This window comes from Girardinichthys multiradiatus, chromosome 24 (genome assembly GCF_021462225.1).
Source record: "Girardinichthys multiradiatus isolate DD_20200921_A chromosome 24, DD_fGirMul_XY1, whole genome shotgun sequence".
NCBI lineage: Eukaryota > Metazoa > Chordata > Actinopteri > Cyprinodontiformes > Goodeidae > Girardinichthys > Girardinichthys multiradiatus.
The window spans coordinates 23,906,359-23,932,997 of NC_061816.1; the positions used below are offsets into that span (position 1 = coordinate 23,906,359).

The window sequence follows — 26,639 nt, forward strand, 5'->3', positions numbered from 1 at the left end:
ATATCAACCCCGCAGTGTAGCATAGTGATGGCAGCATTATGCCATGGGAATGTTTTTTCTTTAATAGGGACAGCTAGCTGTTCAGGGTTGATGTTTGCTATCCACAGCTCAGGTAGGAGAATCAGTCAACAGCATATCTTTTAATCCATATAACTCCATAAATCTGGCCTTAATGGAAGAGTGGCAGGAAGAAAGGCATGATAAGTCATGTTTACACTTTTACCATCAGTCATGTTAGGGGCACAGCAAACACGTGAAAGAGGTGATCTGCTCAGATGAGACCTAAACGTAAATTTTTGGCCTTAATAAAATGCTGTATATGGAGGAGAAACACTGCATGTTGCCAAGGAATTCACCATCCCCTCCAAGAAACATGGTGATGGCAGCATTATGCTGTGAGGGATGCTTTTCCCCGGCATCGACATGGAGGCTGGTCAGAGTTGAGGGGAAGATACATGGAGGTGAAACCTGTCAGAGGCTGCTAACTGAGAATCTGTAGCAAGATTTGGAAACAAATGTTCAAAGATATTCTCCATCCAATCTGAGATGAAAGCAAAGAAGAATGGAGAAAACTTTCTGTCTGTAAATGTTTTAAGCTGGTGGAGACATAAACCAAAAGACCTACAGCCCTTCCTTTCTCTTTACAATGCAGAACGTTTTTGTGTCGGTCTGTTAAATTAAAACCTAAAGAAATAGGTTTTGCGGTTGTAACGTGATAAACTTGTAGAAAAAATTTAACCGATGTAAATACTTTCGCAGAGTATAAGCATTAGTTAATGTATTAATCAATGTTATTTTACTGCTTAAACTATTGAACAACTAATAAAGGAGAATACTAGAAATATGTAAAATTATAGATATTTCTTATTGTTATTCATGTCATGTCCTTCTCTAGTCAAGACAAGAGATGAAGGATTTAGATTTTTGATTGTCCTTCCTGTGGCTACCAACAGAAGATGCAAAGGCAGAGTAGCATTTATCTTAAACTAAATAGACAGAATGGACACAAGGTTTAATATTTCACTTCAAAGGGAAGAGAAACATTTCTTCCACCTGTGCAATAATTTCAGATTTCTTCCCAGCAAACAGCCCACAGACACATCCCTGTTGAATGGAGAAATGTTCTTAAGCTTTAGTTATTGTTAAGATAGAAACTTAGATTGTATGCTTGAATGCTGCATCCTTTTACTTAAATCAGTTAAATGTCGCCTCCCGAGAAAAATGCTTCTGTCATTTTCCGGTGAAAAAAAGAGAACTGTTAAAAATATGTGCATCACATCCATTGGCCAGCTGTTACAATTTAGCAGCTGGCCAATTTAAAGATGACAATGTATTTTTAGTGGTGTCATTTACACCCCAACTAGAGAGTAAAACACTTAAACATGAACTGATTTATAATAATAATAATAATAATTTTCTGTTGTTTTTGTGCCAAGAATTTGATGTTTCTTCTAATCAATGTTTCTAATTTTCCCAGGGAACACCCCATTGTTTGTTGGCCAAGATATGACAGACTATGTGAGATCAATTTGTAGAAATAAAGTAAAATAAATATATTGGATTATCCCATGTTGTCCTTCAAATACTGAATTCTTCTACAACTATAATGCAAAAAAGGGGGAAATTTGAGATCTTTAAAATACTGAAATATGTATGAATGACACTAAAATCACCCTTTTATTATTATTAGTTATAACAAAAAATAGCAATTTTTTAAACACGTTTTAATACATTGCTTTTACATATTATTTTAATACATTGTAATTAAGTTATGAATACAAATATGAAAAACGGCACAAATAGAAGATTTTCTAAGCACGAGCAGATATTTATGTCTGAATAAATAAAACTGAGATAAATTAGATAGTAATTGAAGTATTAACTGTCACCTAATTGGAAAAAAATATCACACGATTTGGTGTTAAAGATTCTTAAATAATTATATAGAAAACTATACTATACCGAAATTGGAGCAAATAAAAATGTGATTTATATAAATTAGATGCAACTGGATTGATTTTGTGTTTATTGATTGAAATACACAGGATGGATAAAAGGAACTTGTTTAACTACGTATTTTTTAAATTTGAACGGGCGGAATTTGGCTGAGTTTGTTGAAAGGATTTGTGTTTCAGTCTTTCCTTTCTTATGTGATAAATGTACCACTGCCACCTGCCGGACCTGTCCGGTACAGCAAGTGTGACGTGGACGCGTTGTCCTGGCGGCCCAGCCTTACAAACACACCGGTTTTGTTTCTGGATGAAGTTCAGTAGGTCTGATGGCCACTTTCTGGTCTCAGTCAACTGCATTATATGAATTTCTGACCTTTAAGACGTTACGTTTGGCTTCAATTTTTAAGGCTCTAAATAAACGTGTTTAACTACGTTTATCTCTCCAACACTGAACTGTTTCGGACGGACGAAGCGCTGATTGGTCAGTTGCATTTAGCCGAACCCTGTGTCCAGCTCCCTGATTGGTTGATAGCTGGACCATGCAGTCAGTATGCAAATAATGATCAGTGCCGGTAAAAGCTTGTTGTCTCCAGCAGAATGACCATTCATGTGTTGAAGAGGCTAAAGCCTGGAGAGAGCGCGCAGCCGCTTCATACCAACACATCTCCTTTTTCTCGGCAACTTCTCCTTTCACTTCCTGGTTGTTGGGAAGCTCGGTCTTAGCTCAAGAGCAGTTGCTAAACACTTTTCCTGAATCGACCACAGATCTCAACAAACCACTTTCAGTTTGGAGAAGCCGAGCCTCGGGGCTGGCAGACTGACGCATCCAGTGCGTCTTGGATTTTACGCAAACACCAGAATAACCCAGGAGCTGAGGACCATCCACCATCACTGCAGAACCCAGAGATACCGAGGACTGTGGAAGAACTGCGGGCTGCAGGTGAAAGTCCTGGAGAGCTGAGGTCGTGTTGCGGCACTGAGGCGCACAGATGGTGTTTCTGTGGGATGCAAAATACGGTAGGCCTGGAAAGCTTTCTGTCCTCTGCCTTACAGCCAGGCTCCGTGTTTCTTCACTGGGCAGGAGACCATTTCTAGCAAAGACCTTAACAGCTAAAGATCTTCCATCAGTGCTGTTTTTATGCTTCATCAGTCCAGTACAGAAAAACACGTCAACAACTGCACCTTTCTTTAGACCAGAGGTGCCGGTCCAATGTCAGACTAGAAAAGTAGTTTTCAACCACATTCAGACGTCAATAGACGTCTTTCACTTTTCAGCCTGGTTTCCAGCTGCATTAGAGGAAGGCAGCGTCGCCTTTCCTGACTCAATGAAATTCTGCTGCTGTTGCTGATGCTTTTACTGTTCGAATATGAAGAAGCAACTTTTCTCATTTTTTTTCTGATTATCTTTGTTGAAATTATTTGGCAGTAAATAAAATCCGTAGCGTTTCTCTCAAAAATTTCTTGACAAGCTGTCCGTGGACTCCCGCATGCAGTGAACGTAGTCTGATGGCTGGATGAAAACAGTCTGATTTTAATTTAAATATTTCAATAAGCAAAAAAAAGGATCTTTTTTTTTTTAAATATTTTTTACTTTTTTTATTGTAATTTCTTATTTATTTTTTTAGATTTGCTGAGTCCCTCCGCGCTTCTAGGCTGGGGGAATTTGCTTTCTCGTTTAGCAGATCTGGATGAGATAGGAAAAAATACATTAAGTATGGAGAAAATTCCTAGAAAAATTGCCTTTTTCTAATAGAGAAAGACCTGAGTTTCTGTTAATACTTCAGTTTTTTAGATTATATGCGGAGTTTAACGTTTTTAGCCATTAGTTTTGTTTTTGAAGTTGCTGACTGATAACCCACAAATAAACTCAGTCCCTTTCTGAAATATGACTTTTCTGCAGTCAGGTTAAACCTGTACGTTTGACTCTTAAAAAAAAAAAAATCTTTTATTTTAATAAGCAGAATGAAGACATTAAAGACCACAAACTGTCCTGTAAATAATTTGCATTTAGTGTGTGATCCAGTAGTGATTGAAATACAGCTGATCTATATTAGTTCATACCACACTGCCAAATGAGAAGTTAATTCCAGAATCATGCTGGAGCATCCTGATAACACGTGTAAATGTGCAGAATTCAGTAATACCTGTGGTAAACAAATTTGTAATTTTGAGATGGATGATGTGTGTTTATAGATTATGGAATAGAAACTAAAAGCAGCAGAAGGGTTAGCACTTGTTTTTGGGACAGAATAACATCAACAGTGATTCAGGTATTTGTGCAATTTAGTGATTGCATGAGCAAATATCTCATGCCCCCTGCAGATTTGGCTTTCATAAGCCACCCTGTAACTTCTGCTTAAAGCACACAACAGCTGCACAACAATTACATTTTACTGAAAATAATTCAGCCGGAAACTGCTGTATTTAGGCAACATTCAGCAGAAATCTTCATATTTACATTCTGGGTCTGTTCCCATGGGGTGGCTGAAGTTTCAAAGCTGAACGGATGCTACTGTTTCCTTGACTCAACTGATGGCTGGGTCCAAACAATAATGAAGTATACTGTAGCTGACCCAGAGGCGCTCCACAGTTTTGGTACCACAGGTCTGATAAATACATTTTACTCAAGCTGTGGAGATATGGCCCCTGGATGTACATGATGGCAAGATAAATTTGCCATTTAGCCCAAAATGATTCATAGCAGCCCAGTCTTGATCTGTGGAGGGAGCTAAAGATTTGGGTGACTGTAAGGAGGCCTTCCAGTCTCAAAGACTTCGAGCTCATCGCCAAATATAAATCATCAAATTACCAGAGGAAACATGCAGAAAGCTGTTCAGCACTCAAAGGGTTTCATGACTTTAATGCCATTGAAGATTTTTTGATTGTTGAGAGGGGTTTAAATGTTTTACAGCATGCCATTTATAATTAAATGTAAATCAAATCTGAAAAATATTTTTTCTTTTCAAAACTGATACTCCTCATACATTGTTTTAGAACCATAATCTCATTTCCCTGTCAGTAACAAACCTCTCAGTTAAATAAATGATTTTAAATCAAAATCTGGCAGGGGTGTGAATAATTTGGGATTTAACTGCAGGTCCTCATCCAGCCTTGTGTGTCAAGGTTCCAGTTGTTAAAGTAACCTTCTAATTATAGCTCTGACTGTAGAAAAGCGAGTTGCTGTTTTCTTGCAGATGTTCCCAGTCTTATGTAAATGAACACACATTTGCAACACTTAAATGAAACATTCGCTTGTCATTCCCATCTGTCACGTCATATTCATCCCCCAGCAAACAGGAAATCTTGAATTGCTACATAAAACTTTGTTAATGCTTAGATCTACTTTATAAAGTATCAATGATAAAAGTCCTTTAGTTGCAATTATACTGTAGCAACCTCTGAGGGTGCCAATATTTGTGACTGAGTGGATTTTTGTTTAAAAAAATATTAACATGGGATATGTTTTGCCCACTGAACTGAAGATTCAAGTTGGATTATTCTAAATCTTAGATGTTACGTTGCTGCAATAAATAAAGGTGTGTTTTCAAGGTGTGCCTTTCACAGTAAAGGGGTTGATATGTATGTATTCAAACATGTATGCATGTAAAACGAACGGAATGAGTTACATATAATTATTCATAAGAATATAAATTGTCTTCAGATGTTCATTAAAAATCTAAAAGGCTGTTATTTCTATATATATTCTCATAAAGATAAATTATTTATAAAACTGCTGATTTTTTGCTGATTTCTCATTTATTTGTCTTCAATAATATTTAGCATTATTTTAAAAACACTATACATAGTATAACTTAGACCACTGTGTTATTTCTCTCCCAGATCCAGCCCCCGGCAGGCGATATACTCCCCCCTCCACTTCACTCGCCTCAGGGGGGAAAATGGCCGAGGCTTTGCCTCTAGGAGCCCAGGAGGCTGGTGGGGGTGCCGTTGTGATGGGCAAATTCCGTATAGCAGACCACGGCATGGCTGAAGTACAAAACAAACTGCTCAATAATTCAAGTGCTTTGATTTAGAATTTAGAAAAAAAATTGTGATGCTTTTTTAAATCATTTTAGGTGATTTCTGATCATCCAGGAGAGCTGGTGAAGACTGACAGCCCGAATTTCCTCTGCTCGGTGCTGCCGACTCACTGGAGGTGTAATAAGACTCTTCCCATTGCTTTTAAGGTATGTTTCAATTAAAATATTTGATTAGATGGATGGATGGATGGATGGATGGATGGATGGATGGATGGATGGATGGATGGATGGATGGATGGATGGATGGATGGATGGATAGATAGATAGATAGATAGATAGATAGATAGATAGATAGATAGATAGATAGATAGATAGATAGATAGATAGATAGATAGATAGATAGATAGATAGATAGATAGATAGATAGATAGATAGATAGATAGATAGATAGATAGATAGATAGATAGATAGATAGATAGATAGATAGATAGATAGATAGATAGATAGATAGATAGATAGATAGATAGATAGATAGATAGATAGATAGATAGATAGATAGATAGATAGATAGATAGATAGATAGATAGATAGATAGATTACATTCATTATTGCAGATATCAACCAAAAATAACTATTTAGGATAGATAGATTACATTCATTATTGCAGATATCAACCAAAAATAACCATTTAGAAATGACTTAATAGTTTGACTATGTTTAGAATATTTTCATGGAGTGTGGTTTGTGCAGAAGTCTGTTAATTCATTCACTGCTGATAAAATAAGGGATACTTTCCCCAAACATTTTTTTTCATATTTGTATTCAAAAATCTTAGTCCCACATGATCACTTTTGAATTCTTCCAGCCAAACATAAATGCTTCAATCATTTCTTTGTTCATTTACAGCATTCTGAAAGCACAGTCTGCTGTTTAATTTGTTTCCAGTGTATTCACTGACATGTGAATGTATGACAGAAGCTTTTCTGCTCTTTGAGACTCAATGCATTTATGGAAAAGCATCTCTAAGCTGCAAAACACACAACAGATTGATTTATTGAGTTTTATGCATTAGTCTTCCCACATGCATTTCTCCGCTTGTTTGTCAATTTGGTACATAATGCATCATTATGGAGCATAATGAGAGGCTGTAACTACCTCTTACTGAAAATGGCTGTGATGCACATATAAATGCACAAATCATGCATACCCATAAAAGTGCATATTTAACACAAACATGATGGGTGTGCTGACAGGTCATTTAAATCTTTCCTCTACACATATCTGCACACACTCAGAATTACTTTTTATGGTTGATTTTGTTTCATTTGTTCTTCGTTTGATTTCCCACTCTTTTACTGTTATTTCTTTTAACGAATTATAATACAGTAGTGTTTTCCCTGAAACATCAACATGGGAATATTTTGGTACGTTACAACCAATATTTAACTCACAGAATAATGGCAGCTTTTCAGTCAACACGGGTTGCAGTTGTTTGCTTAGCTCCATGTTAGAAGAGAAGCCATCCATTGGTCCATATCTACCCCTGATATTTGCACAGTGATGGTCTGAGTAGATTAGCATATATATGAAAATAAGCCTTGCTGAGGTGCTATAGCAGCAAGTGTTAGGAGGGGAATGGACTCTAAACCCTTAGATTAAAACTTAAGTATTTACACCCATTAACTTCATCGGATTTTGTCCAGTGCTGACCACAAACTTCAGTTGACAAGTGATAAACTAGTACAGAGCAGTGCATTATTGTTAAATGTCTTACAATTTGTGTAAACGTGATCTATAAATAAAGTTTGATTAATCAATCGATCGATTGATAGTTTTGACTTTGACAAGGCCCCTCTAACACTTTTATCTTCTTTGATCTAAACCATCCCATTGTATCTCTGGCTGTAAGTTTAGGGTGGTTGTCCTGCTGGGAGGGGAACCTCCCCCCGAGTCTCTAGTCTTCTGCAGCCCCTAACAATTTTTTTTCCAGGATTGTTCAGGATTTTGCTCCAACCATCTTCCCATCAGCTCTGATCAGATTTTCTCACATTGGGGTTGGTGTGTTCAGGGTGATGTACGGTGTTGGTTTTATTTTACACATAGCCAACAATTAAAATTTGATCTCATCTGACAGTAGCAGCTTTGTCCTCCAGTTTCCTCTCCTGAGCAATGGTTCTCTGCAGCTCCTCCAGAGTTAATATGGTCCTCTTGGCTGCTTCTCTAATTAATGCTCTCCTTGCCCAGTCTGTCAGTTTAGGTTAACGTCCATGTCTTAGCAGGTCAGCAGTTGGTCCATCCTCTCTCCATGTTAAGATGATTGAACAGAGCTCTGTGGGATGTCCAACACTTGGGATGCTGTTTAGAACCTAACCCTGCTTTTAACTTCTCCACAAGGTTCTCACTGACCTGTCAGCTGGGCTCCTTGTTTGTTTACTAATGTTCATCCCAAACCTCTGATGCCTTCAGAGAACAGCTGCATTTATACTCATTCATTTACTTATTTATTTACTTCTGAAGACAGGTGGTTGCACTCAGCATAAAGGAAGATAAATACAACTGCATCTAAATTTTGAATATAAATATTTTGAATTGTGCACTACTTTGGGTTGGCCTGCCACACACCATAATAGAATCCAGTGAAGTTTGTGGTTGAATGAGAAAATAATGTGAAAGAGTTCACAGGGTGGTAATGCTTTCTAATTATGTCTGGATGATTACAGATGAAAATTACTGATGTGTCAGTCTGCACCAAGCAGGAATTTATTCAAAATTAAATTCTAAGGAGACCGAAGTTTCTCCTCTGTCACGGTTGTGCTTGGTCTTTGTCACCAGATAGTGACCCTGGGTGACATTGCTGATGGCACCTTGGTAACAGTGATGGCTGGAAATGACGAGAACTACTCAGCAGAGCTTCGCAATGCCACAGCTGTCATCAAGAACCAAGTGGCCAGATTCAACGACCTGCGCTTTGTTGGTCGCAGTGGAAGAGGTATGGAAACATGTTGACACATGCAAAATTGAGGGATGCTCATTTTCTTTATGGTTTGGTATAAAAGATGAAATGATAAATGTTGGAGAGGGTATCTGGGCACTTCTTGCCTCAACCACATTGAAATTTTATTAACATGTTTTGAACAAACACTTAGTGCTGAATGGATAAAATAGGGGAAGTACAAGTGAATAAAAACAGTATTCATTCAACTTCCTCTTAGAACTCCATTTAGTGTCAACTTGGCCAAGACACACCCTCCCCATTTCTGTCTTTAACGGACACACTGGACCACAGTTACTCTAAATCAGCCATAGGCAAATGTACCAACCTATCTATTTAAAACAGCACTCCTGTGTACACAAATGCCTTCAGCACTTCCACACATCCAGGAATGATCAAAGTGTTGCCTAGTCCTAACCCTGAAGAAAATATAGGCAGAACTGTGGGAACAGAGTAACCCAGTACTACTGAAAATTATCTGCAAGTCAAAGTTCCCTTAATGCAAAAAAACACTGAGGTGGTTCAATTCTGAGCTTTACTACAGCTCCACAGAAATGTAAGTGAAAGATCTGGAGGACTGTTCATCACTCCATGACTGCAAGTAACCTGACCACAGTAGTGCTAGAAGTTGGTTGCATGGCAACATGTGATTGGGATATGTAGCAAAACATTGCTTGATTGTCTGATCGGAAGTAACAAAAAAATTAGGAATTATGGGGAATTATGGGGAAATTTAACCCTTCTGGGTCCCTTGACATTTTTTGTGTTTTTTAATGTTTTTAATATGCAGAGCTTTTGTTGTGTAAGTTGTATAGAATTGGGTTAGGTTGTGTATTCTGGGAGAAAATTTCCGTTGTTTTCTCTTTCCATTGGCATTTTTCATGCAGTTACTGACAAAGTGCATTTTAATACACTACCACTGCGATCGGATATGTTTTTAAATGTTTATTTTTTCATTCCTTGTGTTGAAACCACCTACAGAATTTCATGTCATATTGTTAACTTCAGGTTTCTAAATATGTTGCTGCTACACCAAGGTTTTTTAGGTACCTAAACTTAAAAGAAAGTTGAAGCAAATATAACAACAACAAACTTTGTCCCGTCATCCTGGTTAGGAGTTCAGAATGAGGTAATAAAAAACAGGTTGTAAGAAGTATGTTTCATTTAGGTTGGATGATCCCTTGGGACATTTACCATATATCAGAAAGCATTTATTGAAAATGGATAATTTCACCCCCAAAACCTTGAAGAACCCTTTATTAATGACCAGTCATTCTGGAAAAGCTGCTTTTACTGCAAGTTCATTATAAAGTTGTGGCGATGTTTAAAGCAGGGTTAGGTTCCAAAACAATATCCCAAGCTTTCAACATCTCCCAGATCTCTGTTCAATCCATCGTCTGGACATAGAAAGAGGATGGACCAACTGGCAAGGAGAGCATTAATCAGGGAAGCCATAGTAAATCTGGAGGAGCTGCAGAGATCCACAGCTCAGGTGGGAGAGTCTGTTGGCAGAACAACGATTTATTATGCACTCTATAAATTATATTTATATAAAAGAATGTTAAGAAGAAAGACCTTATTGAAAGAATGCCAGAAGAAGTCCTGTTTGCAGTTTCCCATAAGCCATGTAGAGGACACAGCAAACATGTACAAGAAGAGGCTCAGCTAAGAGGAGGCCAAAACTGAATCATTTTTTGACTTAATGTGTGATAGAACACTGCACTGCACATTCTTCATGTATATATCAGCCCCACAGTGGGTGTAAACGACCCAACCATACAATCACCGTCCAGTCATGAGAAAATCCCTGCAATGTTTTGCAGCCTTAAAATAAAGAATCCACTCAGAGCTTCCGTAAAAATAAAATACTTTAATGAAATCTACAAAGTTGTTAATGCAGCAAATGCTACACTCATCTGTGTGTATCTGTGTGTGTATTGTGAGTAGTTTTCAGTGTCACTCTTAGTTCCTCTTTTAAACAGAACAGTCATTATTTGGTATGGCAATATCTAAGCACAAACACACGGACAAAACTTAGTTCATCTGCTCCAGAAATACCCATCTATTATCCATACACAGTCTGAGGGTGAAGAACGATGTGTGAGACAGATCTCACCGGGACCCCCCTCTGTAAATTGGGAAGGTAGTGAGTGATATGTAACGAGCTGTCTTTCGGACACGACACAATGGCTTTGGCGGTTGTTTCTCTTCCTCTCTGTCAGTCTCTGCATGGAAAGATTGTTTTTACAAATTAAATTTACATATTGCTATTGAGTAGTTTCTGTACAGTAATGAATACACAGCATAGACTGTGTTAGAGTACGCTGTGTAAAATAAATGCATACAAATTGCTTTAAATGGAGGTAATAGACTTTATAGATGCCACCTTGTGGCCATCATTAAACCTGCACACTACTGTGGGTGTTAGTAAGGAAGGCTTTCATCAGGTGACAATCTTTAAAGCTTATGGCGCTGCAGTGTGTCTGCACATATACAGTGCCATGTAAAAGTTTTCATGCATATCTTATATTCTTAAAAGTGTGGCTTGCAATTGTAATCACCAAACCTGAGTCCATACAAGTGAACCCTACTCTATCCAAAGTTTTATTTGTAAAGATGCAGAAATCATTTTCCTTCCACTTGACAATGTTACCCCACTTGGTGTTGGTCTATTCCAAAAAACATCTAAAGATGTTTGAGTTTGAAATGTGACAATGTGTGAAAAGATGAAAGGTGTGAATACTTTTTTGAGGCGATGTATGTCTGTGAATGAGGATGACATGAGTCTGTCTGCAGAGGTAAACCTTATTAGAATAGCAGTGAGGGTCTGAGCAGCGGTTGTGGGAGTTTGCAGCCCAACATAAACTTTTCAGTCCTGTACTGCCCTCTACCTTTGCACACACATGTCTCTAAGGTGTAAATGTTAGGAAACCTTTCCTAGCTGGGTTTTAAAGAACTCATGATATTACTTTATCAGCTGATAGGAAAATTTCAAAAGCCTCATTTTCTGGAGGAGGTTGTCTTCACATCTCCAGAAATCATTAAAGTAACTGAGAGCTAATGCTTGCATTGTTAATGCATTGGGATTGTGATGTACTTTGGCCAGATGGCATTTAACATAGAGTTTCAGACATGTTAGTCGTCTGTGATTAGAAATAGCAGAGATGTGTGCTTAAACAATGCAACTAATACTGTGGGATAGGAAGCCTCTGACAAACAATGCTTGATGAGAAATGTTCCCTTTAATGTGCTGATCAAAATGCAGTAGTAAATTTTTCTTTGTTTTCGCTTACTTCTACTTTATCTATCCTGTCTCTACTCATTCCCCATATTTTCTTTGTTTTTGTTTTCCTTTTTTAGGAAAAAGTTTCACTCTCACGATCACAGTGTTTACCAACCCTCCCCAAGTGGCTACATACCAAAGAGCTATCAAAATTACTGTGGATGGTCCCAGAGAGCCACGACGTAAGTAACCCTGACTTATATCTCAGTTTATCTGACATTTTTTTTGACCAGACTCCATCTCTGTCAGCAGGTTGGTTATTTTGTTTGGAAAAACAAGCTGAGAAAATAAATCAGCATCCCTGAAGTAGAATGTTGTAAGGGTGCACTGCTAAGACAAGGAAGTGTAAAGATAAGATGTATTAGTTCATAAAACATATACATTCATTCAAGTGAAAGCAGTTTTTCTTTGCTACTTTGGTGCTTATTGCCCAACGTCGTTTTACAAACAAGGTTAGTAAGGTTCTTTATGTCCTCATGGGGATTTCTAGATCATTCCAAGCAGAACCTGAATTAGCTTATGCTACATCTGAATAACTGCCCTATGGTTAAAGGAAGGTTTTCTACAAGATGTTTAAAGGGGTCATCCAAATCAGTACATAAAATGCTTTCATTACTGGTCAAAAACTGCAAAAAAGATTTACACTTTATGTAAATCTTCACATCTCAAATTAACATATTACATATGACTTATCATAACAGCATGGGGACAAATTAAGTATTGTAGGTGAGGCTGATGTGTGTGTTGACAATCAGATTCTTCTTGTTTTTCTGTTAAGAATGACAAAGTGCCATTTATTGAGATTCTTTAAGATTTCTCAGCTACATTGTCAGGGGAACTTGATTAAGTTTCAGTTCAAAGTTATACACTGGTTAAATAAACATTGTACCAGGTCTTCAGAATATTGTTGAAAGTAATGACTCGCTCACAGCATAGTTAAAATATTCTATCTCTTAGATAGAAGGACATACTTATCCTTGTTCTCACACAAATACTCTTTATTAATGTGCTTCCAAATGTTGTCTTAGTTCCAAGATTTATCTCTTTCACTACAATCTAAATTGTTTTCCCGTCTAGAATTTTTGAGTTTCAGAGAAGAAATAACTGATGTCTTTAGGATGCCTCATGGCTCAGAGGTAGAGCAGGCGTAACATGCAGAGGCTACAGTCCTCAACGTAGTTGTCCCCGATTTGATTTGCCGCATGTATTCCCTTCTCTCTGCCCTTTTTTCTGTCCAGCTACTAATGAATAAAAGCCACTAGTGCCTCAAAGACCTTAAAAAGGAGAAATAACAGGAGGATTTTTAGAGCTGGGCCTCTCAAGGACCTTCAAAGTTAACTAATTAATCATAAATCTAAGAGTCAGGTGAAACTTCATACCAAACAGACAATGCTTTAAAGGTGCTCTGAGATGGGGTTAATATCTGCACAGCAAAATAAAGACTTTATAAAAAGCAGTCAAAGCTTGCATTCACGGCAAACTTTCATGTTGTTGTTAAAGCAAAAACATATACAAGTGACCGGCCAAGTATGAAGGGATATGATGCTTGAAATAAATTCATTTGTTCATTCATTCAAAACCAAAGAGCATTAACAGACAATTATGGATAATGGGACAGATCAACCACGTTCTCACAAAGGCAGATAAAATATGGATTTGGATGGAAAATTATTTCAATAGAGATTATAAGTCTGATTTTAATGAGCGAGTTAGATGCAAAACACAAGAAAGCAAAATGAGTCAAACATATTGTTATAGTTTAAGATGTCTACAAGAGAACACTAATCTAGAACATTCTCATAATAAAGCTAGGAAACATGTAAGTTATTAATAATTTGCAGAGGAGGAACCAAAATTAGATCAACTTAAATAAACCAACTTCAGTCAGGATTTTGGTAATTACTGAATCAGCTTCTGAGGTATTTAACTGAGTGAGTGTAGTTCCTAGGTTACCAGCAAAATTTGACCCAAGAAGGGTTTTGAAATTCTACAGAAAGTTTTAAAATAGGCAGAAATAAACTTAGACCCCTCATTATTTTATTGTTATGAGGTTTCACAGGCCTGGTAGGTCGTGGATGCCCTCCAGGGGGTGTGCTTGGTTCACCAGGCTTGGTCATCAGGAGCCAGACCGAAGGAGTTGTAGTTCTCAGACCGCTCTCTGGTCAAGAAGCAGCACTTTGAAAAACTACATGCTCTTATATTGAAAGGTCCAGAAAAAGTTATGGAGATTTGGGGATTTATTTTTTTTTTTTTGACAGAAAATTATTCTTCTGGAGTTTTAGGGAAAGAAAAAGAGTTGCGGAATGCTGAAATAAAAGATAGAGAGGATGCTATGCCCTGACTGGAGCACGTCCCTCCTACTGAAGAGCTTGATGAGTGCTTCTGCCCTCTGTAGGTAAACATATGGTATTAAAACTAGTTGGCAAAACTCTACAGACAGACGAATAAACCTTTAAATCCAGAAGTTTAAAACCTGTTGATGTGTAGATATGATCAACGCATCTGGATTTTCCTAACAAACTCAGTTTTCCAACCTTTTACAATGAAAGAACAAACCCGCCACAGGAGGAAACATCTGAGGAACATCTGAATTTCATTTAAATTCAGTATCAGACTCAGTAATGCTTCTGTGCAAACATTTAATCTCCTTTATTTTACTAAGCATTTTCTGAATGACTGATATTATGTTTTATGCTTGTCTCAAAGTTAGTCCTAATGAAAACAAAACATTTAAAATATATTTTTCATGTTTAAACAAACCGAATAAATGTTTCATAAATCAAGCTGTTTTAAATAATTTAGTTTCATTTAGCTTAGAATGATCAGGTTGAGGTTAGTATTTTATATTTTGAACCAGAGAATGTTAAATACTGTCCAGGTTCCTAAAATAGGATTAAATAGATCTTTAATCTAGTACAAGACAAAAACTATGAAGAAGATGCAAGTGTTTGCTTTGTTAGAGTCACATCTTTCTCACCAAGGTTACAAAAAGCATTGGTTCAACAGAAATGGTAATTTTGAACATTACCAGGAAAAAAATAGCATCACTGATCAGCAGTCATGTTGGACTGAAAGAAATCAGTGTAGTGTCAGACTACAAGCAAACCTTGCTTTGTTGACCCATCAAAAAATGAAACCTGGCTGCTTTATCTTTTGACCTCCAGGTCATCGTCAGAAGCTGGACGAGGTCAAACCTGGCTCACTGGCTTTTTCTGAGAGGCTTTCAGAGCTGGAACATCTGAGAAGGAGCTCCATCAGAGTAACACCTCCTCATAATCATCACCATCAGCCGTCAGCAAACAGCCACCCATCTGCTGTTCTCACTGCGGCAACGTTTTCCAGCCCCACACATTCTGGACTAACAGCTGGTAAGACAGTGAAACTAAGTCATGTGCAGCATTTCAAACTAATCCACCTTAGTCAGGTTAAATTACCAGATGAACGTTATTTATTTAAACACACAGGATCCTCAATATATTTGATCCATCTCTTCAAAAGAAACCTTATCCAACTTGCTTGCTTTCCTCCCTTTCTGCTAAAGCAACTTTCAGCTCCTCTTGAATGCAGTGTATTATTGCTAAACTACTGTACATTACCCATAGGAATAGCTGTTGTCTCATTGTTTTTAAATGATGTTGCTGTGGAATGCTTCAGGGAGAACTCTGTAGGTTGGATGCAGGTTATAATCAATTATGTTTAACAGTCAAAGACAACTCTAAACATGTGGATTTTTAACCTTGATTTAAAAGAACCCAGTGTTTCAGTTTTCCAAAAGTTTGTTCCAAATTAGTGGAGCAGAAGAACTGAATGCTGCTTCTCCATGTTTGGTTCTGATTCTGGGGGATGCAGAGTAAACTTGAACCAGAGGACCTGATTGGTCTGGAAGGTTGATACAACGACAACAAATCTTTAATATATTTTGGTTATAAACTAACAGAAGTATTTTAAAGTCTATTCTCTGAGGTACAGGGAGTCGGTGTAAGGATTTTTGAACTAAGGTGATGTGGGGGTTAGCTCTTGTGAGCAGGGGGCAGCTGCAGCAGACCTCTTAAGACACTATTGCAGTAATCAGTTTGACCAAAGAATTGATTATTGCAAAAGTAATCCAACATCCAACATTTGTGCTCATTTTATTCAAAGGACAGATGTTTGGTTTGCCTCAGGCTTCAATATTTATGTCTGACAGCTGATAGATTAATCAGGACTCCAGAGCAGTTTTCTTGATCTCTTTAATATGTGGACAGTGAACTTCAGATGTATTATGAATCTTTGGGATTTTAGAAATGCCTCAATACTAACTCAGAGATTTTTCACGTTTGAAAGACTTTTTTTGTGAGTCCAAACATTCCTCTAGCTCACCTGCATGAATATTGCTTTGATGGTGCCCACAAAATGTCCCGCCGATTTTTTTCCCGGGTTCTGACTGTACGTGCACTGCTTTAATCACTCGCTGGATTTTGTTCTTCAGGAGGTAAACGTAAGAAGCTGTTCCACTCACTTTTCGGCTGTAGAGACGTCATCATAAACATTTTAGGCTTGTGTCAAGCCAGATGGTGTAGGCAGAAAAAAAGCAATCCAGTGTTGTACCACATTGTACACAAACTTAATTTCTGTGCTGGAAAGGACAAGAAGACCTAGTAATGACCAAGAGGTCATAGCTACAGGTCCTTCTCAAAATATTAGCATATTGTGAAAAAGTTTATTATTTTCCATAATGTCATGATGAAAATTTAACATTCATATATTTTAGATTCATTGCACACTAACTGAAATATTTCAGGTCTTTTATTGTCTTAATACGGATGATTTTGGCATACAGCTCATGAAAACCCAAAATCCCTATCTCACAAAATTAGCATATCATTAAAAGGGTCTCTAAACGAGCTATGAACCTAATCATCTGAATCAACGAGTTAACTCTAAACACCTGCAAAATATTCCTGAGGCCTTTAAAACTCCCAGCCTGGTTCATCACTCAAAACCCCAATCATGGGTAAGACTGCCGACCCGACTGCTGTCCAGAAGGCCACTATTGACACCCTCAAGCAAGAGGGTTAGACACAGAAAGACATTTCTGAACGAATAGGCTGTTCCCAGAGTGCTGTATCAAAGCACCTCAGTGGGAAGTCTGTGGGAAGGAAAAAGTGTGGCAGAAAGCGCTGCACAACGAGAAGAGGTGACCGGACCCTGAGGAAGATTGGGGAGAAGGGCCGATTCCAGACCATGGGGGACCTGCGGAAGCAGTGGACTGAGTCTGGAGTAGAAACATCCAGAGCCACCGTACCGTGCACAGGCGTGTGCAGGAAATGGGCTACAGGTGCCGCATTACCCAGGTCAAGCCACTTTTGAACCAGAAACAGCGGCAGAAGCACCTGACTTGGGCTACAGAGAAGCAGCACTGGACTGTTGCTCAGTGGTCCAAAGTACTTTTTTCGGATGAAAGCAAATTCTGCATGTCATTCGGAAATCAAGGTGCCAGAGTCTGGAGGAAGACTGGGGAGAAGGAAATGCCAAAATGCCAGAAGTCCAGTGTCAAGTACCCACAGTCAGTGATGGTCTGGGGTGCCGTGTCAGCTGCTGGTGTTGGTACACTGTGTTTTATCAAGGGCAGGGTCAATGCAGCTAGATATCAGGAGATTTTGGAGCACTTCATGCTTCCATCTGCTGAAAAGCTTTATGGAGATGAAGATTTCATTTTTCAGCACGACCTGGCACCTGCTCACAGTGCCAAAACCACTGGTAAATGGTTTACTGACCATGGTATCACTGTGCTCAATTGGCTTGCCAACTCTCCTGACCTGAACCCCATAGAGAATCTGTGGGATATTGTGAAGAGAACGTTGAGAGACTCAAGACCCAACACTCTGGATGAGCTAAAGGCCGCTATCGAAGCATCCTGGGCCTCCATAAGACCTCAGCAGTGCCACAGGCTGATTGCCTCCATGCCACACCGCATTGAAGCAGTCATTTCTGCAAAAGAATTCCTGACCAAGTATTGAGTGCATAACTGTACATGATTATTTGAAGGTTGACGTTTTTTGTATTAAAAACACTTTTCTTTTATTGGTCGGATTAAATATGCTAATTTTGTGAGATAGGAATTTTGGGTTTTCATGAGCTGTATGCCAAAATCATCCGTATTAAGACAATAAAAGACCTGAAATATTTCAGTTAGTGTGCAATGAATCTAAAATATATGAATGTTAAATTTTCATCATGACATTATGGAAAATAATGAACTTTATCACAATATGCTAATATTTTGAGAAGGACCTGTATAGCAAAGGAGCAAGTCTTCATAACCAGGTATTCAAGGCAAAACCACTGTCCAGTCTACATTGCTCTGAAGTGCTATTTGGCTCTAATGACCTCAGTCGAGTATATAAATATTTTGATACGACGTGTAATGGCACTGAAAGAGGATAGTGTAATGGCAGGTGTCATAAATGATGTGAAAATGACTGCAACCCAAAATGTTCTTAAAGTTATCATCAAACCTGAGAAACACAAGAACTTTCATCAAACTAAAGAGAAGATTTGACCCGGACAGATAGACTGTTGTGGCAACTTGAGACATGACTGTGAAAATGAAAAGCGGTGTCTTTTTCACTTCATACCTACTTAGTTTGTACACCAATACGCCAGTTTCAACTTAAGTGCCTTAACCATGGAGACATAGATACATGTCACAAAAGGAAGCAGAAATCAAACCTTCAGGTTTTTGATAGCAAGATGACTATTCTTACTGAGACACAGCCGTCCAACTGAGTACATGGATGGATCGAAGAATGCCATTGAGTCACTGAGGAACAGGGAGGAAACATGCTACCTAAAAGAACTGCACAATGTGTCAGGTAATAATGATCAGCACAATATCAGTGTGTACAATATTGCAATAACAGTTGATAAGAATGCAATATTTGGTAGATTCTACCATTTATACTATTTCCAGAGAAACTACTTTGGCTGTTGGACTGACCTTTACTCTCCTTCTTGCCCAAACTTGATGTAGATCTCAGTGACTGAGGTGCTAATTCTCAGTGAGTGATAGAGACATCATGTTGATGGAAAAGAAAAAGAAGAATTAAATTATCGTAAATTAATTACAATTGATTTCAGTTTTCAAGAATCATGTCACAATTTCTGTTTTTCTGATATCATGCTGCTCTGCTACAATACTTTACATATAAAGTTAGGATTTATTATTTATCTTTTCTTTCTTTCTCTCTTTCTCTCAGATTCCAGACAGATACAGTCTTCTCCATCTTGGTCCTATGATCAGTCATATCCCTACCTTGGCCAGATATCTACTCCAAGTGTTCATACAGCTGGTCCACTTTCACCTGGTCGCTCTTCTCTCGGTGACCTGTCCTCAAGGCTCACAGGTAAAACATGAATATACCCCTTGAGCTTAAATTTGACTGAACCAGATGGTAATTGTTGACCTTTGTTTTTTTTTAGGCCCTGACCTTACAGCCTTTGGTGACCCCAGGATGGCTTTGGAGCGGCCTTTTAGTTCCCTTCCTTCCCTGCCCGACTCTCGTTTCTCTAACCCTCGGGTGCACTACCCTCCTACAGGAGCAGCATTCACGTACACCCCAACCCATAATCCAGTCTCTAATGGTGCTATTAGCATCACAATGGCGACAGCCATGGCAACCACCCAAACAGGACGGTATCACACATATTTGCCTCCACCTTACCCTGCAAACAACCCTCACCAAGGTCAGAATGGGCCGTTCCAATCCACTTCATCTCCATATCATCTGTACTACTCCACCACCACTGGCTCATACCAGTTCTCTATGATGGGTGGGGGAGGAGGCAGCAGTGACCCACACTCTCCACCTCGTATCCTCCCACCTTGCACCACTGCTTCCACAGGTTCTTCTCTTCTACACCCTTCTTTGCCCAATCAGAACGAGGGAGTAGGTGTGGAGGTGGAATCCAGCCACAGTAGCTCACCAACAAACATGGCTGCTGCTGAAGCTGTATGGAGACCATATTGAGTCACCTGAGATGGTAAAAGATTTTCTACTCTTATCACGGCAATACTGCCTAGAGTGGATTCACCTGAAAGGAGTATATTTTCAATAGTGACAACTTGAGGACTAAGTCTTATCGTCACATCATTTAAGTTGTTCAATAGAGGGAGCAAAGCCAAAGTCTTACACCATGGAAATTGGAATCCATTAATTAATCTTTTAAAGGTTTCTGGCTTCCTGATTTGTTTTACTACAAGCACCAGATATACTCTTCCATCTTCCTTCAACATCTCTATCTCAAGAAATCTTGAAAGGTTACTAGTAATGTATTTTCTTTTCCTTAAAAAGAGCCTAGACCTATCCAGAAAATTTTTCATTTTCTGTAGGATTTAGAAAATGGACTCTTTTGGTGTCTATTTTGTGTCTGTTTTTCAGGAATGAAGGATTACAATTGGTTCTAAAGATGGAACACATTGCAGTAGGACTGTGAATGCAGATCACCTACAGTATAGTGTATGTTTTTGTATAAATGATGCAACATGTCAGCTTGTGCAACATAGTCACAAAATGAAGTGTTTTAGAGTTTTGCTCAGACAATAAAGGAGCTCTACTTCACAAACATATGATATCCACTGTCTCAAATCTCCACACATACACAGTTACTGACAAAGAGGTAAAAGGCATCATTTATATTGGATGTCAACATTGGATGTCAATAAAAAAGGTTTAAAGTATGCAGACTTTTATTTCATGCTAGCTAACTAGAATTTAACACCTTAGTTTGTTTAATTTGTCTACCCAAATGTAATAGAGCAGCAAAGTAGGAGTCCTTCCAAATCAAGAATACACAAATATTGTCAGTCAGTCATTTTCTACTGCTTATTCCATAGTGGGTCACGGGGAAGCTGGTGCCTATCTCCAGCAGTCTATGGGCAAGAGGCAGGGTACACCCTGGACAGGTTGCCAGTCCATTGCAGGGCAACACACAAACAACCATGCACACACTCATTCATACACCTAAGGGCAGTTTAGAGAGACCAATTAACCTAACAGGCATGTCTTTGGACTGTGGGAGGAAGCTGGAGTACCCAGTGAGAACCCACACATGCATGGGGAGAACATGCAAACTCCATGCAGAAAGACCCCAGATGGGAATTGAACCCAGGACCTTCTTGCTGCAAGGCAACAGTGCTACCAACTGCACCATCATGCAGCCTACAAATACTGTGATTACACAAATATCCTTAGTGTTGACCTTATTTCCAAAAGGCAAGATGCACATTGGATTTTCCAGACTGAACAAAACAATGAATCATCATATTTCTCTTCTTTAAATTACCATCCCCTCCTGATCACGCCACAGCAGATTATATATCCCCATCTCACACTAGATCAGGCATCCTCCTCCGTCACACCAACTCTGCATACCTTCCTTCACTTTATCTATAGATCTTCTCTGCAGCCTTATCTTCATCCCTAGTAGCTCCATATTTAACATCCATTGTGCAATAAATGCACTAATTCCTTTGCACTTGTCCAAACTCTGCAACCCTTGCCTCTGTATTTTTGTCTCAACCTGAGCTGTCCTCCGGATTTTCTCTTCTTCAGTTTGTTAACTCCTAATGAAAACCTTAACAATATCGGCTCTTTACCTCAAAATTTTCCGCCTTTCTTTTAATTAGTTCCTACATCTCCCAACATTACTCCTATGGATTTATTTTTCCCAAAAGATTTGATCCTACCACAAATTTTGTAAACTTTATTGCTTCATTGTTGTTACATTTTATGGTCTGGTGTTTGGTATGCTGATGTTTGATAATAAACATTCCATGAGTCATAAGCTTTTATTGACAAATGAATTAGTTTATGAAAGTGTTAATATTCTCTTTTTTTAAGACCTCTGAAGAATTATCCTGGCATGCTAGATGTCAGCTTCAGTACTAAATCCTGACCAACAGTGACCCATCCTTAACTTCCATTCTTATTTTTATATGTCAACTGTATTTTGAGAATGACCACAGGGTTTTGATAGGATTAAGACCTATGTAGTTTTCTGGCCATGAAGCTGCAGTGTTCAATTATGCTTAAGGCACTCAGTCATCAAACATGATGACATGGTGCTCTATCATGCTTGAAAAAAGCTTGGTTCATCACCATTTTGCTAAAGTTTTGCTTTGAGCAAAACTGGTCTTGGAGGATGTTTTGGTAACTTAACACCTGACATGGTAGCGTTCACCTTTTCTTCTCCAGAAAGTTATTTTTCCAGATGTCCATAACAGTCCGAAGGGGTTCTTCATCTAAGAAAATTCCTTTTATACAGTTTTTCTTTGATCCAATCCTGATAAGTTCTTCGGAATTTCAGTCGTTGAGACTTTTGTTCGGCCCTTCTTGACACCAGGCCAGCATCCGGAAGTCTCAGAAACACTCACACCTGTCTGCTGCCATCCCTGAACAAGCGCTGCAGTGTTTACAACCAGATGGTCCTTACACTGCCTGGTGTTTCTTGCACACGCTGAACCTTTCTGCAGAGCAGCTGAAGCTTTCGTCCGTCCAGGCGACCGGGCCTGCTTGTTGATGGTTCGATCATAGACCGATTTGGTTGCGGTCTTACTGGCACTTATTTCTTTGGAGGTAACCATGGTGAAAAATATGACTTTAAGCTTCTCTCCTATTTAAAGCAACTGTTCTGTTCTAATTCAGTCAGAAGGACACAGTGATATCAGCTGACCTGTTCTCATTAATGTTTCCTCTGAGCCAACTTTTTAAGTTCGTTAGAATGATGCTGGCAGGTCATTTGATATAGAAAGACTTAAACACAGTGCAAATTATGTTTTTGTTAGTTCTCATAAACGTAAATTTATTTTCACATCATTAAACCGCTGTCCATGGCAATCTAGACTGATGCCAGAGTAAAAAGGGAAGCAGATTTCTGTCACTCTTAAAACCTTTGGCCATGACTGCAGAGTAAGAATAAACTTATTATACAGTCAAACTGTCATCAATGTTACTGTATATTACTGTAGTAAAAGAAACTGAACTGCAACCATTTGCTGTATTTTCTTGAATATACCAGCAGCTGTTGTAAGTAAAATACAATTTTATTGAAGTATTTTAAATGGTATTCTTACATACTACAACTACTTACATACACTATAGTGTCACTGTAACAGGTCCATTTTTAATTAGTTTCTATGTGAATCAAAATTGTGACAAACTTACACTCAGAAACATAAGCCTGGTTTAAAATGAGAACCACTTAGATATGCTGAGCTTAAAAAAGCCCCACATTATTTATTCTCCCCCTCTGTTCTGTGATCTGGTCTAATGAGCTTCACATGGAAGATTTAGAGTCTTTACTGGAATAACTCCATAAAGGTGCAACTCAGATGACTTTGAGCTCTATTAATGTCTGCATAAAAAGATAGTTCAGTTTAATTAATGAACCTGTGATAAACACCAAGCCATGACACACTGTGACTGCATGTCCACCGAGTCTCTGTGTTCTGATCTCTCAGGATGGATTTTAATGCTAATAGTGAACCGGGCTGATATTAGTAAATACAGACAATCTGCAAACCTACCAAGACATTGCCATCAACTGGGGAAAGAGAGCATCAACCAGAGAGGCCGCTAAGAGGCCCATGGTAACTCTGGAGGAGCTGCAGAAATCCACAGCTCAGGTTGAGAGGACACCTATTAATCCTTCTCTCCATAAATCTGGCCTTAAGGGAGGACTGGTAAGAAGAAAGCCATTGTTAGAAGAAATCCATAAGAAGTCCTGTTTGCAGTTTGCAACAACATGTGGAAGAACATGCTATATTTAAACAAGACAGAACTTTTTAGCCTATGTGCAGAACCATATGTATGGTGGAGTACCTCCTTGAACACAGCATTCCTACAGAGTATTGGAGGATGGATAGAGTAGGTTGTACAAAATGCAGAAGCTTACCTTCTCACTGGAAGCAAAAAGCACAATCACAAAGCCCCATATTAGTAATTGCTTGGCATTCCACTACCTGTCTGATCATCTTCACTTTCACAATCCAGCCAAGGTTCTTAAAACCACCGGTCAGTGGCTCTTGGACACCCCTAGAACCAAACTAAAAACTGCCTTTGAAAATCTGCCTTTGAATTATTTACATGCTTTGTATGAGTTGATGATCTTCTACTGTGTGAAGTACTTTGGTCAGCTGTGGTTGTTTTGGATGTGCTATGGGAATAAACTTGGTTAAATCCTGAACAAAAACCTGTTAGAGGCTGCAAAGGGCCTAAGACTGGGATGGAGGTTCACCTTCCAGCACCATAGACAACTCCTGTATTATTTTCCTTCCACTTCACAATTATGCACTGCCTTGTGTTGGTCTGTAACATACAGTAAATCTCTAATAAAATACATAAACGTCTATGGTTGTAATGTGAACAATTTCAAAGGTAAAATATACTTTTCCAGGGCAGTGTTGCTGCTGTCCATGGTAGGTTTAAGGCCATCCAGTACTTTCCAGTGTCAGAAGCTCAAACTGAGCTCAACTGATGGAAGATAATGACTTATGTGTTTGAGATGTTCGGTGAAAGGAGCCAGAAGAAGAATTGCACTTTTATGATGATACTGAAAGTGTTGCCTCCATAACTACTGACCTCTGCTCTATTAACTGCTTTTTCTTGGTAATAGGTTGCCTTCTGTCTTTGTTTAGCTTTTATTCTCAAGAGTGTCATCAGTTTGTGCACAATCTTTCAGTAAGCAAGATTTATTGCTTGAATAATTAAATTATTAGTAGAAAAAGACAAGCTGGGATAGTCAGGACAAATATAAAAGTCAAGATAAATGAGAGAGAGATATTTTAGCTAAACAGAATTTAAAGAAAAATTAAAGAAATGTGCGTGACGAGTAAAAACTGGCAACAGAGATGGGATAAAGATCAGAAAGGAAGGCATTTGTATGATCTTTAAGAAATAGGAGTTGACCCAGGAGAGAGGGCGTGGTGTTTTCTAGGCTCAGGTCAGGTTACAGTGCATTAAATAAAACACTAAGAAAACAGGGAAACATGGTTATGCAAAGGGTATTAGTGAAACTTGCATTTTGCAGAAAATAAAGAACATTTGAGGAGGATGATGAGCTCAAAATACAGGAATTATTTTTCAAGTTATCAAGGATAGTTAACAGAGGTCTGCTGAGGCAACATCTGAAGGAAACCAGGAGGTGTTTTTGCTGAATATCTTAAAACGTTTAACAGGGTAAATCAACATGACTGATTAACATAGAGTGGAAAAGCGTGCAATATTTGATGGTTGAAAACAAACAAATGGTGACAGGAGTATTTCAGGCATGGCTACCTCAGGACAGGTGATCACATAAAGGTAAAACCTGAAGGGAGCAAAAATATCTGAGGTGACACCTGAAAGCAGCAAGGAGACATCTGTTATGACTAGATTTAAGGAACAGTGATTACCATCCAATATGAGCTATGATGTTAGGCTTTATGTCCTACCACCACTTTATTATCTTTCCCTCTTGGAAAGGGAATAAGTGATGTCAACACATGCAGTCGTACTGTTTATTAAAGACTGCCTTACACACATTTTCAAACCTGGTTATTAAACATTAGCTCTGGCTAAACTCTGAAAGGACAAAATGTCTGATCACTGTTCCTCACAGCATGACTTCAAAAATTACAACGATTTTGTCCTTTAGATTCAGTTTTCCAGTCCAGTCTAAAAAGCCTAGAAGAGCCGTGTCATTGGACAGTCAGCCCAAACACATATGGGTTCATTAGAGACACTGTACAAGACCTTGAAAGCAAAGTAAACATTAAAATCCAAAGCAGTTGAATTTTACATTCCCATATAGCTGAGATGAAACCACTACTTAACAATCATATCTGGACAGTATGGCAGATGTATTGGGGCATGAATAACACAAGAAGGCAGTTTTTATGTGTATTTTATTAGGTGTCATCTCTGCCCCTTTTAAACATGGCCTCTACTCAAAAGGCCATTTGGACCCCTCTGTACTTTCAACTTTTAGAACAGTTTCTCACTAGCTCTTTCTTTACAGAAACATGGAAAAAGGTGTTTTTTAATCAATTGCAGAAACTAGCCTTATTTTTTGAAAGTTTCAGTCTGGTTTTAGATCTCATCACAGCACTGAGACTGTTGTTTGAGTCCACAGTGATTGCGCGGTCTGTGTTTTTCCTGGATGCCCAACTGTCCCACTTGACCTCACGGCAGCGTTTCATATGGTGGACCATTTAGTCCTCCTGTCACATCTAAGTCACAATGTTGGCACTCGAGACACAGCACTTGAATGGTTTGCTTCATACTGAACAGAGAGATGTTTCTCTCTGATTGGTAACATGTCTTCTTCTACTTCCCCTCTTTCTTGTCAAGGCTCCATCCTTGGCATTGACCACTTGGATGAATCACTGTAAAACACAACCTGTCCTTTCACTG

The 26,639-nt window shown here is 38.6% G+C and overlaps 1 protein-coding gene across 1 annotated transcript; it reads left to right on the forward strand.

Annotated features, from left to right (window-relative positions):
* The first annotated feature begins 2,552 nt into the window (after positions 1-2,552).
* runx1 (RUNX family transcription factor 1) lies at positions 2,553-20,811 on the forward strand. Its single transcript, XM_047354876.1, has 8 exons — positions 2,553-2,969; positions 5,793-5,944; positions 6,029-6,139; positions 8,765-8,921; positions 12,285-12,389; positions 15,372-15,575; positions 19,446-19,592; positions 19,669-20,811. Exons 1-8 carry the CDS (start codon positions 2,942-2,944, stop codon positions 20,214-20,216), a joined length of 1,452 nt encoding a protein of 483 aa, XP_047210832.1. The 5' UTR covers positions 2,553-2,941; the 3' UTR covers positions 20,217-20,811.
* The last annotated feature ends 5,828 nt before the right edge of the window (positions 20,812-26,639 follow it).